We start from the raw sequence: 12,832 nt of genomic DNA, 5'->3' as shown, positions 1-12,832 counted from the left end.
TTCTCTTCTGCGGCCGCCAATTAGAGCGCTCCCACGATCTTTACCGAAGAGTGCCGAGTCCAGAGTCAAGATGATTCCCTGCTACCGCTTCACCGCCTCTTATAGGAGGGAGGCTTGGGGAAAAAACATCACGGTACTTCATGAATATTCAACATATCTGCATGTTGCAAGGCGTGAATGTGCTCGCAGTACATGTGTACCCCATTACATAATTCAAAAAGAGAGAACTGATGGATTTTTAAGCCGTATTTTCAACTTTATTTGCATCTACAGCTGCTTCTATACGACTCAAACAATCAAACTTTATGCCTCTGCTGGCAGCAAATGTGGGTCTTTGTGAACTTTAATTGAGTAAATAACAAAAAAAGAAATGATTTTAGGCTATAGCATAATCAGGCGTGATATTTAGATAAATTAGAGGCATTAATAGATTATTTCTCCCCCATGTTAGCCTAGTTTAGACCAGAATTAGTACAATAAATAGACGCATGACAAATAAGTTGTCATGTCAGTTATAATCTTTGAAATATTACCCAAAAACAAAAACAGTCATCTTCATATATTGTTAATATTTCACTTTTTAACAGGTGAAAAACTGCATTATATGTGGTTCAGTGGTCCTTTAACTCTCCTGTTGTCTTCATTTACTGGCACCAAAAAATATTGTTTTCTTGTCTGAAAAAATCCAAAATATCACCAAAAAAAATTCCCCAAATTTCTGAAAATTTGCAAAATCTTTCCAATAATTCCTTATAAGTTTCCCTTAAAAGTTTTATTAAAAAAAAATTGGAAAGAAAATTCTTGTAAATAGTTTAAAAAAATGAGTAGAAATCTTCCAAAAAAAATCCTAAAAATATCTAAAATGATGACATATATATCAATAAAACTTCTAATATTTTCTTTTTTGTGAATGCTGTAAAGAAACATCTTTAACATTTCTTTTTTTTCCACCAAAAAATGTGCAAAGATTTCCCAAAGATGTTGAAAATGTGGACATCAGAAGTTTCACTGTGAAAATTTTTTTTTCTCCACATTTCAAACTTTAAAACGGGTCAATTTTAAACCAACAGGAGAACACGAGGGTTAAAGCTATTCTACTCACTTATAAAAAGCACCGGATATGTTATAATATAGGACACGGAGCAGGTAGGGTTAAATAAGATTGCTCTCATCGACTGCAATCGGTTGTCGGCAGACGCTCTGAAGATGTATTTTGATTTGCAACCCTGTGACTCAGATGAGGTCATAAGCCCTGTCTTAAATGATTTTTACGTCTTTTGCTGTTTATTCTGCGTCACTTTAGGGATTTTAGCAACAAGCAGTATGCTACCTTCTACAATATTTGATCATAGACAAGTTGTTTTTGGTATTTTATGCTTTACATCAGCCTGAAAAATGAAACATTAAAAAGTAGAGGGGGTTATATTTCTTTTTGCTAGTCTATTTTTTGGCACTGTGGACACCTTCATGTCATGGAAATAAAAGCAACTGTGACTAAGAAGACGATTTCATAAATAGAGTAAGACAATTAATTTAGCAGAATAACACAAGCTGTACTACAGACAGAAGTCCATTTGCAGCAGGCAGGATGTGGTTGATCCAGGAGGTGAAAATGATGTCAGTGATTCTGCAGAGGTGTAGCGCATGTTTTTGACACAACACTGTTCCTAACAAGCGAGCAGCGGTGATACTGACGCAACAAATGGCCTGACCAACTGAGAATCGAAGTGTGAATTTGCTGCTCAGGACATTTACACCCACATGAAATATGTCCTAACCACTTGACATTTAAGGTGCTGTGACCTCAGGATGTCTGCAATGCTGGCTGCTTTCTTGTGAACAGGTATGTAATGTCTCAAATGTGCATGTTTACAGCGTCATCCATCTGTCATTATTAGCAAAAGTTTATCTTAAGTTTCTTTACTTGAATGTGTCATATTAGGCAATTATTATTAAAAATGCGCAGTATACAATCAGTGAATACAACAAGATTATTATACTTGATTTGCCAGAAGGTATGCTACTACTCTGCATCTCACAGTGAAAACACAGAAACGACCACAGGAAGCAGAGGCAGGGTTGCTCTTGGCAACTCCACTCCTCTTCGTTAATCGATCCCAGGCTCCACCTTTCCCCCTTCTCTTCCTCAGGTCGCGATTTATATCAAAAAGTCCTTATATGGAAGGAAACTTCCCAAATTCCTGGTGGGTGGGTGGGAGCGATCCTCAGGTCCCACCCTGCATACCAGACGAGCAGCGGACGAGACGAACTGTCGCACTTTTTTGAGTCACAGTCGAGAGGGGGGAAGAAAAAGTTTTCAAAAGGAGTGAACAAAGTGCAGCGAGCTACTGTGGTGATGTAATGTCTTTAGATAACAAGAGCTGCTCCTGGCATGCGGAATGTTGCGCAGTGTGACTGGAAAGATTTTCACACTTTAACGCCACAGTGTCTAATTAGCTGAGCTGGAAACACTCAGCTGTTCCAGTCAAAGGGCCTTTCTCTTTCTCTTTCTGTGAATGTGAAACACAACTGTTCTATGGTATCTGGCTTTTCCCGGGAACCAAAGCTTGAAAACTGCCTTTTAATAGCAGGTTTTATATTGAAGAGCAGAAAAGACCAGATGTAGAAGACATACTTAGAGCTGGGTACTTGAGTAAAAGTACCACAGTGTAGAAATACTCAACTTAGTGTTTAAATCAGCATGGAATATAGCTAAAGTGCATCCATTTCAGAATAATGTACTCTAAAAAGTAATTCAGGAAACCTATAACCTTCTTTCAACGTAATATTGTGTGTTAATGAAACTGAACATTCTGCGTTTAGTGATTTAAAGTTCAAATTGTTGTAAATTAAGGTGAGAATTTAAGTTTTCTAGACCTTGAAATCCGGATTTGTCATAATTTGTTCATTATTTTAACTTTGAAGCTGTTTTAGACTGTTGTGGTATTAAATCATGGTTAATTATTGATCTCCAAGGTCACTAAAGTTATCAAACAACTATTATCTCATAAAGTGAAAAGTACAATGTTTTCCTTTACATGTTTAGTCAAAGTCTAATGTGGCAGCAAATGGGAAAACTCAAGAAAATTACCTTTAACCTAACCTTGCCAGCAAGTTGATTTCTCGCGATATTTGTGAGTTCACAAATCTCTCAAGAAAGCATCTTGTACGCTCCCACTTTCACTGTTCGGACAGAGCCAAGTTGGCACGGGCCAATCACGCAGCAGTATTCGTGTGTGGGGCGGGATATCCGGGTGTGAAGACGACAGCACTCTGGACGACACCAAGCGCCAGTAGATGAAAACCATATATCTATGATGAAAACAAACATGGCAACGGAGGACAACGATCGTGTAGATGCTGCTATTAAGTCAGTTTTAGCCGAATCTCGTATCGCTTCTTTGAAGGAAGAACAACGAGAGGCTCTTTGCGCATTTCTGGATGGTAAAGATGTTTGTGCTTTTTTACCAATGGGTTTTGGTAAGAGTTTAGTCTACCAATTGGCTCCGCTCGTTGTGAAGATCCCGCGATTGGCTAGAAACAAACCTATCAGAGGCGGGACATACTGTTGCATTGTCCAATCCGTGCCTCTTGCCTCCGAACGGATTTACATGGAGCGGTCCCAGATTGATATTGTGGAGTACTATCAAGTACTACACAATTATTAATCTGGCTATTGCCAGGTTACCTTTAACCCTCCTGCTGTCCTCATTTACAGGCACCAAAAAATATTGTTTCCTTGTCTTAAAAAAATCTAAAAATTCAGCCAAAAATTCTCAAATTTCTGAAAATTTGCACAACCTTCAGGAAGAAAATTCCAACAATCTCTAAAAGTTACCTTAAAAGTTTTATTTTGAAAAAAAATGCCCCTGATTTGGAAAGAAAATTCTTGTAAATATATTTTTAAAAATGAGTAAAAATCTAAAAATATCTAAAGTGATAACATATATATCAGTAAACTTCTAATATTTTCTTTAAGAACATTCCCATTTTTTGTGAATGTTCTTAAAGAAACATTTTTAACATTTCCTTTTTTCCACCAAAAAATGTTCAAAGATTTTCCAAAAATGTTGAAAATGTGGACATCAGAAGTTTCACTGTGAAAATATTGTTTTTCTCCACATTTTCAAACTTTAAAACGGGTCAATTCTGACCCGCAGGACGACACGAGGGATAAGTTCTACTTTTCTTCACCAATGAAGCATGTTTGGTATATTCTAAGTGTTGAAATGTTCCAGCCCGAGTACCATCATTAGTCAGATGGTTATTTGACAAACAGGGAATGTAACGTTATTGATTAACAGGAGCTCACTGTGACACATAACCGGCTGTTCTGTCAGATCAGCAGTAAACTAGAGACAGACTGTCGGTCTGTTGGTGAAGATGACTGTTCGGTTCAGGCTGAGGTTAGGGACTTCCACAGTAAAAATGATAGTGTTGTGTGTCATTATGAGCAAAGATGTGTGAAGTTCGGGTTAGGTTTTACAGAATAAAACTAAACAACGCACAGATGTGTCTCTTGCAAAGTTCTGCTCGATTAGAGGTTAAATAATGAGTCAATTTATTGATTTAAAGCTATTTGGACAATTGATTTGACTCGCAAAGCTAAACCCAGATTCTCAGATGGGATTTTTTAGGTCATAAATCAGCCAGTCTCAAGCTGTTTGAAGGGAATCAGCACACTGTCAACCTCACTTTCAACTAACCTGACAAGTAAAAACCTCACAAAGTACCCATGACCTAAGCCCAGGTGTATCTGCTCGCAATCTGAGCTCCTGTCTGGTCACGAAAACAGCAGCTGCATTTCTGGGTTTGTGTGGCAGATGTTTACGTCATACAGGTGTGCAGCAGGCTGACTCAGAGTCTGAGGGTAAATACACCCGAGAGGAGGGGAGTTACTCATGCCGACGTCTACGATGTGGTTACGTCATCTCACTGAGTCATGCAGGGAGTGACGTAGTCATGACAACCCCTTACTCTATCAGACATGTAGTAACCGACGTGCAATCTAGTAAAATATCACTGCGGATAGCATTTTTAGTATTCAGGCTTCCACTGATACAGGACAGTCTAATCTGTGCTGTTGTTTTAAAATAGAGATCCTTATATTATTATATTACTCATCTGATCAATTAACTCCCACTTGACTGAAACTACTCTCAGTAGCCAAATCTTACATCACATGCTGATGCAAACAAGAGTCAAATGGACAATGTGCACCCCCACATGGACAAACTGGGTAAATACAACAAATTCCAGCATGATTCAACTTCTACAGAGGAGCTTCAATTAACCCTCATGTTGTCCTGCAGGTCAAATTAACCCGTTTGAAAAAAAAATCCACATTTTCACAGTGAAACTTTTGATGTCCACATTTTCGGAAAAATTTTTGGTGCAAAAAAGAAATGTTAAAAATGTTTCTTTAAGAACATTCACATAAAAATCACGATTTTTATGTGATCATCATGACAAACATGAAGAGTTCATTTGTAAAAACAGGTAACTCTGTTTTCAGAAAACTCTTTTATTGTTTACTTGAGATAATAACAGTAATAATTTATTTTTTCTCTATTTTGTCATGTATTATTCTACTGAGTCAAATCCACTCAACTTCAGTTTGATATTATCTCAAGTAAACAATAATAAAGTTTTCTGAAAATTTATCAAAACAGTTATGTTTTTGCAAATGAACTCTTCACATCATGATTTTTTATGTGAATGTTCTTAAAGAAAATAGAAATTTTATAGATATATATGATATATATGTAATCACTAAACATTTTAAGGATTTTTTTTAGGATTTTTACTCATTTTTGGAAAATATATGAATTTTCTTGCCAAATTCGAGGGATTTTTTTTGGAAAATAAAACTTTTAAGGAATTATTGGAATTTTCTTCCCAAAGGTTTCGCAAATTTTCAGAAATTTGGGGAATTTTTGCAGATTGTTTTTTTCAGACAAGGAAACAATATTTTTGGTGCCTGCAAATGAAGACAACAGGAGGGTTAAAAGACAAAAAAAATCTTCAAAAGTTTGAAGTTTGAATGATTTTATAAGTGTAACATACTAACAACTTGTCAGATTGTAAAATTTATTGGCACTGCAAAAGACCCACGAGTCAGTCGGCCGAGCTGAAGATTTAGATCATTTTATTTTTCAAACAATTGAGAGATGTTAAACACTGAACAAATAAAGATGCCCCAGTCAAAACTCCAGAAAAACAGATTCTTATCAACCAGTTGTAGCACTTTTCCTTTATTGCCAGCTGTGTTGTGTTTGTGCAGTTTCTCATTGTCTGCAGCTTCACCCTCGCTCGATCCATGTGTACAAAAAAAGTCAACAGAAAACGGTGCATATACCAGCGGCATATTGATCACGGGATTTGGACTTCTCGCATAGAAACCCAGCTCCAAAATTGGTGCGTTGTGTGCGGAAGCAAATCCAGATTTACCGTTTACCAAGGCACATTGGTAGGGATGAATGACCGAAAGGATGAATGGACAGAGAGGCTGAGCAGAAGCCAGTCTTAATTGAAATCATGTGAGAAAAGTGGTAGCGACCAATGAGTAGTAAGGGGAAACAAACTTAAGTATTAGTTGTTTGTCACATGGAAAATGCCAAGAATATTTGAAGCCCACAGCTTTTTTTTTTCTCTTCTTATATCTCCTTTTTATGTTTACTGAATTTAAAAATGGAAGCAAAAGAAACATTGCCTCATCCTGCGTTCTAAACCCTTGGAAGCAGCTGTAAAAACTGTGAATGCGTCTGAAACTGAGGAAACTATGGGCGCATAAGTTGTGGGAGCATCAGCCACTATTCAAACTTGAATTGAATCGGTGATGAAAGGACCAAGAAGCTGTCAATTTATGTACAAGTGCATAAGAGATCCCAATCCTGTACATTCACTAAGGCTGTTTAACTCAGAAAAATACTGTCAAAGAACTTTTTAAGGCAAACAATATCGAAAGGAATGGAAATAAAGTGAGTCCCAGCCCTAAAATACATCCTTGCTTTTGTCTCTCGAATGCAATCATGGAGCAACATCATCTGATCTGACATTTGTCATGATTTGAAAGGGAAACACAGGATGGACAGATGTTGCTCAGTGTGTTAAAAATTTAAATTAGCACCACGCTATTTTGATGGAACCATTTGAAATCAAGTTAATTATCAGAACTCGAGCGTTGGACATTTAGGAGCTGCGTGAAGAGATGGAGAAAGTGGGTGAAGTGTGGAGTCTGGAATGTTAATAACCAAACGCAGTGGCCAATCCTAAAGATGACCATGCAAACAGTTGTATGCCCCCTTTAACAATGAAGATTAGGCTGACAACACTGTGATGCAAACAGAAGAAAATAAAAAGAATCTGTAGTTTTTTTTTTTTCAAACATCTGGTCTGATGAACATCCCATAAATGAACTGGTCAAAATAAATAGATGTATACATGACAAGAAATTTATAATTTACTCTTTATATCTCACATAAAGCTTCTTGTAACTGCCAAAGATGCTCCAGTATTTCATAATCTGGACACGTTCGGCTCTAACTGTGCTAGATGAACTCTATCAACACCCTTTCTGGGCACCAACATGGTGGTCTGGACAGGACAGCTAAACCCCAGCCTTCCCGCAAATTTAACCCTAGACTGTAAAAACGGAACCAGTATCACCCCAGCGTGCCTGATATAGGGATACAACATTGAACATTCACATTGCAACACCATTTCAGGACGTCTGGAATAATTCTGTGCTCCTTTAGCCGTTTTGATAGCAGCAGTACTCTGCAACACGGGCCTCGTCATTCCTGTGGCTTTCAGTTTGAAAAATAAAACAGAAACAGCCCTTGATATTACAAACTCAACTACTCATTTAATCTTTATGCTTTTTATACCAAAATCTTAATAGATTATCACAGAAAATGGAAGAGGCGTGGGTAGGGGAGTTTAGCAGGCCTGTTTTTTTTGTTTTGTTTTTTTGCCAAACTCACAGTGGACAAACAAAATCACAAAGTATCTCGTCTCTGTGGGGAGACGAAAGAAAGGAGTGGAAAAGGACAACTTTCCCAAACCCCTCAGTCTAGGCAAACATATGGCAGGATGTTCAATTTGCTTTCATCACCGTGAGGGTCCAGTGATATGCACTCTGTCCAATCATACCAGGTACCCTTGGTGTCGTAACAACCGTTCACCCCCACCCAGTGCTGTGCATGTATCCTGTCCAGGTCCTCATCCGTCACCTCTCGGCTCACACCTGGTAAATCCCCTATCGAGCTGTCAGTCTGCAGAACATGCGTCTTCCTTGACTCCTTAATCTCCTGTTCTTCCCTTTTCAGATATTCTGACATGAAAAAGTGTGCACTGGGGGCCTGAACCCCCGAGGAGGTGAGCACATTGCTCTGAAGGTTCAAGTAGGACTGGATGATTTCATTTCTAGACAGCTCCTTCCAATTCGTTTGGTGAAAGGGGTTGGGACTGGGACCAGGGGTTGGGGCTGAAGGTGGGGTTGAGGTCGGGATCGGGATCGGGATTTGGACAGCTGGTTGATGTACAGTGCTTTCAGTTCTCTGCCTGGACTCAGCAGGGTCAGGAGTGGGGGCTTCCTCTGTTTGAGAATGTTCTTTATGCACAAGAGGTTTGATCTGACCTGTGACTGGGTCAAATGTTAATCTACGTTCTTTTAACCGTACAGGCTTAGTCGTGTCCTCTATTTTCTGGCCATCTAAGTTGACAGCATAGTCTCTAGACCTGTACTTCCTCCTTTTATGCTCTGAGTTGGGTACCGTTGTCCCGTCTGTATCATCAGACACAGCCATGGCTTCCTCAGATGTCGGTCTGTGGGGTTCTGAGTTCTGTTGGGGGAGAGAGGGGGAAGGGGAGACTGACGGGGATTCCAGTGTTGCAGATACGTCTGGTGGTGGGCAATGAGATGGGACCTCTGACGAAGTGGCCCAGTGCATTGAAGACCTATGAGAAGAATGTGGCAGCTTGTCAGCATAAAAGGCTTGGCTTGGAGACGATACAGGCTGGGAAAAAGACAAGGGAGAGTCTCTGGAGGAAGGGCTTGGGATTGGAGTTCCTTTCGGTGCATATGCTGAAGAGCGCTTGGTCATTGTGTCTTGCTTCAGGCTTCTTGGACTGCTAGTGAGGCCGCGTGGACTTTTGGCTTGATAACAGCCCCCTCCTCCTTCATCCAGTCTGGCCTGTTGCTGTATGACAGCAACTTTGATCAAAGAGGAAGTGCTAGGTGGTTTGGCAACTCCGGGAGAGCTGGGACGAGGCTTGACAGCGTTAACCGGAATTCTGTTAATTTTATCATTATCAAGGTGCTCTAGTCGAGATCTGTCAGGAGACGGGACAACCTCCTGGTCAGGCAGCAGACCAGGACTGCCAACAATCCCATTGGTGGGTGGAGGTGAAACAGAGTTATCATATGAAGACATCTTGGGGATTTTTTCTGGTAAGTACACTCCACTGTCCCTCTGCTCTGCCCGGCGCTTGCGGGTGCTTGATTTCTCAGCTTTAGGTGAATATGTGTTGTGAACATCATTTCTGATTTTGACCTCAGGGACACCTTTTCCTGGCAATGAAATGTCAGGGGGAGAGGCCTCTGTTCTGCAGGGATGCGAACTGCCATTGGTAGACCCGGGGGCACTCGCAACCACAGCTGGCCCAGGTTCAATCAGCTTTCGCCAATTCCTTAAGAGTTTTTTAGCACGCTTAGCAAGATCTTCATCCTTGGTCTTTTTCCTTACATCATTGATCAGTTTTCCTAGTCGAGTTTCCTACATAAATAATATGTGTAAGAGTTAGAAACAAATTCTGCAGAATAACTACCACATCAGTAATGCACAGACGATGGTCTTACCTCAAGTGCTTCTTTGGTGATAGGATATTTCTCAAGACAGGTAATTACTTCCAATACAGCCACCATATTGCATATCTGCAAGGAGGATAAACACAATTTGGATAATTTAACCTAGCAAATAATTGGTAGTGGCCTTAAACAACCACTGCCAGGGGCAATAACAGTGGAAGTCCTTCAGAAATTGAGAACTATATTAACACTCTTGATATACTGTAGCTATCACTGTCAGTGCCTGTTACACCCACGACTAACTAAGTCCCCTAAACTGATGAAGCTACAAATACCCCAGTGTGTGAAAAACACTCAAAACTACTGAATCGTGCCTGCAACGTGTGTAAGGGTGCAAGTTAGCTTACAAGTTAGCCTGAGACACATTAGCTTGCCTGTCTGCTTCAGAGCGACAGAACGACGTTGCAAAGTAAAGATGGCAAAGTGTCAACTCAAAAAAACCTCCATCATTGCAAACGTTTCAACAAACGCATAGCATGTGGGTATAAACTGGGGCGCAAATTCTAAACTTTGGTGGAGTTTCTTACCCTGTCGACAAAGTCAATCAACGTTGAAGTATCGGTGGTCCTACCTATGATAGCTGATTTGGCTACAGCTAGCATTTAACTAACTTGAGAAGGAAGGATCCGACTATTTCCTAAAACGTAGCTTTAGCCAGCCAAGCTAAGAGTTAGCAAGCTAGCTCACGTACTTTGTTTTCATAGAATTACTAGCTTCAAACGGTCTACCGCGAAACCCTGAGTTCTTGGTAGGACGTACAAACTATTTATTAGTGAAATAAGTGTTTTCCAGGTTAATGTGCAGATTATATCCCGTCATACTTTTGAAGAACCTAAACCGCTTTGGTGTAACGGCCAGGTTAGCATCTAGCATGCTACATAAACCAGCTAACGTTAACGCCAGATTACTGTATATAGGAGGCAACGCTAATGCTAACTAGCTAGTAAGCTGTCAACTGGAGAGCCCAGCGTCTCTGTGCCTCTCAGAGACATCCGACATGTCTGTGCCAACCCAAAACGTAAAATACACATTTCAATCAACACATTAAAACAGTAAATTGACAGCTGTTGGGCGAATTAGCATGTCGACTTTGCCGGAGTGCACGTAAACAAGCTAACGTTAGCTAGGTAGCCTGCTAGCCTTAGCTCTACTCACATTGCTCTGACTGTCGATGGCCTGCAGCAGCCGGTCCCTCATCTGCTGCGGGGTTGCTGAGACCGTTGTCATTGCCTGTTCGGTGCGATCCGGAGGATGGAGGGAGGAATCCTCCAAAATGAAAACCGGGTGACAATGATGACTCAAAAGCCGCTTCGGGAGCACGTCGGGTGTCCGAACAGCATATTTTCTGTCACCTGTAAGGTAGGCGGCTCGGTTTATCTCACATGGAGTGGCAAATGAGGCTACTGTGTTGACCGTTAGCTGCTGCCTGCTCGGCGCTCTCGCAACTCACTACCAGCTGCTGGATCTCTCAACGGCCTCCTGTTGCATGCCGGGATACCATGTATACGTCGTGACGTCTGCACGTAGCCGAGTAAACTGTCTATGGTAAACACCCTATGGCCGTAACAACACACCGCTGGTTTACCTGCTGCTCCGTTCACTGACCTGTGGACACAAAACACACTTAGTACATACATGAAGTCTAAATAAAAGCACACCAGTTTTTCAGAGCGCCACATAAGGTTAAAAAAATCAACTTGATGAATGCTTTGTTAAAAATGTAATTTCATGTAATTTATCAGTATCAGACTATTTATTACTTTTATTGTGTGCCATTGTATTTTATTGTCCTATGTTTTATTACTGTTAATTTTTTTAATTAATTATCTTCTGTTTTTGTTATAAGCACTTAGAGTTGCCAATATATAAATGTCTGGCTTTATTACTGGATTAATAAAACTCCAATATAATTTTTTTTGAGCTGGCCTATATGTAGTATTTGAAGTAATTAACTGGAGTCAGACATATTTGTAGCTTTTATTACACTTGCATATTAACCTATATTATCTCATGTTTTATAATTATTTGACTGTGTGTGTGTGTGTGTGTGTGTGTGTGTGTGTGTGTGTGTGTGTGTGTGTGTGTGTGTGTGTGTGTGTGTGTGTGTGTGTGTGTGTTCTTGTACTTGCTACATTGTGAGGACCATTTTCTGCATTTAACTATCAAAGTGAGGACATTTTTACAAAGTGAGGACATTTTGGCCGGTCCTCACTTTGAAACAGCCATGTTTGAGGGTGAAGACTTGTTTTTAGAGAACAGGTATGAATTGAGGTTTGGTTAGGGTTAGGGTAAGGATTAAGTTTAGACAATCAGTTGTGATGGTTAAGGTTAGGGTAAGGCTCTAGGAAATGCATTACGCCTATGGATGTCCTCACTAAGATAGAAGTACAAACATGTGTGTGTGTGTGTGTGTGTGTGTGTGTGTGTACTTGGTATATGCTTGATCATTGTAAATATTTTCAAGCTTGCACATATTTAATTATTTTCTTTTTTATTATTTTTAATGTTGTTTCATGTAATTTACTGGTACCGGACATATGTCACCTTTCATACTTGTATATTATGATTATTATTATTGTCCTATTTTTTTCTCATTTTTAAACTCATTTTCAAATGCATGAGAGATGCATTTATTTATTTTTTTATTTCATAGGGACAGTGCAAATGAATGAAGGTCTATTTAGACAGCAATGGAAGTAAATATACTGGATTATAGCAACAACGCTAATTTACATCCGCCGTCCCAAGGCAAGAAATCCCCCCAAAAAACTGAAAAAAAGACATAACAGTGATTCATAAGAGAATAAGTCAGAATGAAGGCACACTGCAGTGAAACATTTAATAAAACATAGGACAATAGATCCCAATTAAAAGACAGCAGGTCCCAATAAAAGCACATTACAAAAAGTACAGAAAGAAGTGCATGAATTTGTTGTATGAACTGTGCTACACAAATGAACC

General features: G+C 39.7%; 1 protein-coding gene across 1 annotated transcript; it reads right to left on the bottom strand.

Moving 5' to 3' along the window:
* Positions 1-6,131: 6,131 nt before the first annotated feature.
* Positions 6,132-11,364, bottom strand: crsp7 (cofactor required for Sp1 transcriptional activation, subunit 7). The gene is made up of 3 exons (XM_022200713.2): positions 11,027-11,364; positions 9,863-9,937; positions 6,132-9,779 (listed from the first exon to the last, which is right to left on the bottom strand). Exons 1-3 carry the CDS (start codon positions 11,096-11,098, stop codon positions 8,070-8,072), a joined length of 1,857 nt encoding a protein of 618 aa, XP_022056405.1. The 5' UTR covers positions 11,099-11,364; the 3' UTR covers positions 6,132-8,069.
* Positions 11,365-12,832: the final 1,468 nt, after the last annotated feature.

This window comes from Acanthochromis polyacanthus, chromosome 9 (assembly GCF_021347895.1).
Source record: "Acanthochromis polyacanthus isolate Apoly-LR-REF ecotype Palm Island chromosome 9, KAUST_Apoly_ChrSc, whole genome shotgun sequence".
NCBI classification, from domain to species: domain Eukaryota; kingdom Metazoa; phylum Chordata; class Actinopteri; family Pomacentridae; genus Acanthochromis; species Acanthochromis polyacanthus.
The sequence above is the reverse complement of the archived record's forward strand: the minus strand, read 5'-3'. Positions and strand labels throughout refer to the sequence as shown.